Source organism: Saccostrea cucullata, unplaced genomic scaffold, assembly GCF_032062105.1.
Source record: "Saccostrea cucullata isolate Sc308-1 unplaced genomic scaffold, CSIRO_AGI_Scuc_v1 ctg14997, whole genome shotgun sequence".
Classification (NCBI taxonomy): Eukaryota; Metazoa; Mollusca; class Bivalvia; order Ostreida; family Ostreidae; genus Saccostrea; species Saccostrea cuccullata.
In genome coordinates, this window is record NW_026918761.1 from 4,864 (window position 1) to 9,053 (window position 4,190).

General features: G+C 32.9%; 1 protein-coding gene across 1 annotated transcript; it reads left to right on the forward strand.

Annotated features, from left to right (window-relative positions):
- Window positions 1-348: 348 nt before the first annotated feature.
- LOC134270688 (uncharacterized) lies at window positions 349-3,524 on the forward strand (the record flags this gene model as incomplete). The annotated part of the gene is made up of 6 exons (XM_062752941.1): window positions 349-449; window positions 570-830; window positions 1,988-2,161; window positions 2,600-2,811; window positions 2,980-3,211; window positions 3,454-3,524. Coding segments are annotated over exons 1-6 (993 nt in total), but the record flags the coding sequence as incomplete, so codon positions are not given.
- Window positions 3,525-4,190: the final 666 nt, after the last annotated feature.

The window sequence follows — 4,190 nt, forward strand, 5'->3', positions numbered from 1 at the left end:
TTAAAAAGATAATGACATTAATTGTTTTCTAGGAAAAAATTATTTTTTCTAATAAAATTATTATTAGGTATTATGAGGTATTTTCACTGTGTGTACTTGTCTTAAGAAGATGCCCATCATTTGACACTAAAAGTTCTGAAAATTCTGTGAATAATAAACCTGAAATAAAACATTTCACTAAAATAAAACAAAAACTAAAAACTTCTACATTGTAAGTGGTGCTGTATTGAAATCTAAAATAAACTGTGGATGTAATGAGCCACGTACCTTAAAACTCTAAATGAACATGTTCAAAGTTTTAAAAGACTTTAATACAAATCTTTGAGGCATTACTAGAGTTCTTCAGCGTTCATACAATTTTTATTTTCAACATTAATTTAGTTCTACTCTTCTTTGTAGGTAGAAGATGTCTGCAACGTGGATTGACATATTACTTCTTGTAGCGATAGGTTTAAAAAATTAATCACTTAGTGGATCTCAAATATCTAAAAATAACTTTTTAAATAGAGGCATATTTAATTGAATTGTTTACACGCTTTTTCGTTCATTACATCTTCGTTCACTTTCAGTTGCCCAAACGCAAAGTTCTGTCGGAAGCATCCAGGCTCCAACAGCCTTTACAAAAGGACAGACAATAGACGTACATGTGTCAAACGGTGAAAACATTCTCTATAATAAAAGGATAACTGAGATCGGAGCCAGCTTTGATTCGGAAGGATCCTTTGTCTGCCAGACTCCCGGTCTATATGCGTTTACATTTTATGGACTCACTGCAGAGGACTCTAGACTTTGGCTGGAAATGATGAAAACTGACGAATTAATAGCTTCAAGTAAGTCAAAACTCTGTATAGAACAAAAGGTTTATGGGCCATATCGCTCACCTGATCAACTTGGCTAAAATAAAAACAGAAAACAGTTTAGTATTAAAAAAAATAGATATAGAAGTGACCAAATACAAAACCATCCCCGTCCAGAAATGGTGGGTTGGATTGTTCACACCTTAATCCACACCAAATTCAGTATGTTTTTAAAAATCAAAGTCAAATGCTGTCTGACTTTTCTCACACTGATTATTAGGCATTATTCATACACTGAAATAGTTGACAACAGATTTCTGTCATTATTCCCTACTCATGGCAAGGAGCACACAGGGGGTGTGAGCCGTAGGCAGGAAATGCTCACTTCTCCATGGCGCCTGATCCACCTCTGATGTTTTGGAGGTCCGTGTTTGCCCTGCTCCTATTTTCTAATGTTTGTAATGGGATTTTGAGCTCAAAATATGGTAGTTATCTCCGCATATTTCACTTCATATGTCTAATCTTTAGCCTTAGAATTTTGCTATATGTTTATCTCCTATTGTGGCTCCGTTCGATTCCCTTGCTAACAATATTTGAACATGTTTGAATATGCCTTGCATGAGCGGCTTTTGCATTTCGTTTGATGAAGATTTTTAAGATTTATTCTAAGTTTTTTTTTTCATCATTTTTTTTTACTTTTTGCCATGCAACTATGAACCATTTTTAACCCTGGGTTCAGGATTTGAACAATCTAAGTACTAGTTCTACCTAAATCTGCTTCTTTATAACTACATGTATGTCCAATCATTTCTCTACTTTTTCTTGACAAAAATTTCAGTAGTTCTTGCGCAAGTGGTTTAAATACCCCCACAAAAGATTCACTTTGTCTTACCATATATAGTTATCTACATTGGATGAAGGGCGTGTCCTTGCATTGAAATATTTTAATGTCCTTTACCTAAGGAGAGTCTATACCAGGTTTGGTTGAAAATGGTCCAGTTATTCTTGAAAAGAAGGAGAAAATATAAAAAGTTAAGTATTAAGTATTAAAACGACAGACAACGGACAAATTTTGATCAGAAAAGTTCACTTGAACCTTCGGCTTGAACCTTCGATGAAGGTTAGCTCGTAATTTTTTTTTGAAACAAAGAATTGAATTTGATTAACTTATAAAAATTACATTTTTCCAGTCTTTGGTCATACCAAAAATGATTATGCAGACTCTGGAAATGCAGCAATAGTACATTTAAATACCGGCGACAAGGTGTATGTGAAAGCCCACAATAATTATAACCATGCACTGTTTGGACGGGCGGATCAGATTTACACCACAATAACTGGGGAACTTTTATTTGCTGACAATACTCGGTTAGTTCCAAGATGTTGATCAATTAAAGAATATTTTGAATATAAGACTTATACGATGTCCATTGTGAAAAAACTTTGAAAGTTTGTTTGGGTGTCATAAATTCATTAACATGGTCAATATTTCCATGTTCACATATTAATGTGTGTTGATGAGAATTGTTTAGCAATCAACTATAAATTTTAAATACAATGATTTTATTATCCTTATTTTTTTGCATACTTAATATTGATATTTTCATTTTGCGCACATTAGTCTGCATTGATATCAACCACTTTGTCAACTATATGTTTTAAGTGCAGGTTTACAATTAAAACATAGATTCTACATGAAGGATATGGAAATAACGAACAGTATTCAATCTCAACGTCAATTAAACAATATACAAAATAAGAGCAGAGCAAACACGGAGACATATGTGTTATCCACAATTCTCTAGAACTAGATGTGGAGAACTTCTATGGTCCTGTAGGATTACTCTCAGCAATCCTGACCAAACACGCTTCTGTAAGTGATGGATTAGCTTTAATTTACGACAAATCCATCACAAATATCAGGAGTGCCTGCAACACCACAACTGGAACAATTACTGCCCCCGTTGAGGGAACATACTTGTTTCACTTCCATGCACTGGCTTATGAAAATACTGTAAGCAGATAAGAGGTATTTTTTAAATCGTACAGCACTGAAAATGACTACCTCAAAATTATTCTTAATGTCTGATCTTCATTTGAGGATTGTTATTTTTTTCTAATATATTGACAAAAAGACGATGAAAAAGATTTTAAATTCCGAAAACACAATTTTTTTCAAAAGGATTTCTGGCTTGAGCTGTTCCACAATGAAAATTATGTTATCTCATCTTATGGATATACTGAGGGATCTTACGCTGACGCAGGCAACACTGCTGTTCTCCATCTTAAAAAAGGAGACATAGTAAAAACCAATTCCAGGCCTGGCAGAACTGCCAGGCTGTATGGAGCCTCTAATGAATTGTACACCACATTCTGTGGAGCGCTTCTGTCACCAACTGTTAAAAAAATCAGTGGTAATTTCCCATTGCTAAGTGGTATTCCCTTATTTGGAAAAGTCATTGTCTATTCAATCTATTTATTTCTTTTTTTCTTTATGAAGAAAATGTTTATATTGAGGTTTAGAAATGTTTTCATTTTCATTGTAACAGTGCTTTAAACATGTTTAATTACTTTACATATGGAAAATTTATCGCACTATCATTCTTCCTTATTACTTTGTGATCTGAAACAACTTTGTTTTTAATCCTTGAAATAGGTCATGGAACACAAGAGGTAATAGCTTTCTCCGCCGGACCTACCCAACACGAGACTTTCCTCCGATTCATCGTAAATAGTTTTAACAGGGTTTTTTTATGGACTGGTCTTACCCATCACAAGACTTCATCTGAATCTTCCAAAGCTTTGCATCTACTGGAGATCTTTATATCAATAAAGATTAATATTATGATGCATTTAAAATTATTTAATTTTAGAGGAGCTAGGATGATTTACTTCAATTTTGTTGGCAAGGAAATTGACTTTGTGAGTATTTGACAGAAAAATTGTATAATCCATATTCAGTTGTTATAATATCCAACAATTCAACAATTGAAAGATGTAAACTAATTATAATCATGATGATATAAAATACAGTATTAAAATTACGGTCAATTTTGAACGTAGCAATAAAGAAAAGTCATTGAATCAAAGGATATAAATTTCTTTGCTCTTCCAAAATTAAAATAAAGTCATATACTTTAATTGTTTATTTATGTAGTGTAGTCTACTTGTGTCCAAGTTATATTGAAATCAGACCAAAAATGTAGGAGGAGTAGCATATTGAATGTATTTTATAGAAATTTCTATTTTTAGTAACCATGGCAACACCATTCAACGAAATCAAAAACCGATATACAGAATTATGTATCTTAGTGTACTCTACTTGCGTGCCAAGTTATATTGAAATCAGAACAAAAACTGTAGGAGGAGTAGCATTTTTGAAAGTATTTCACA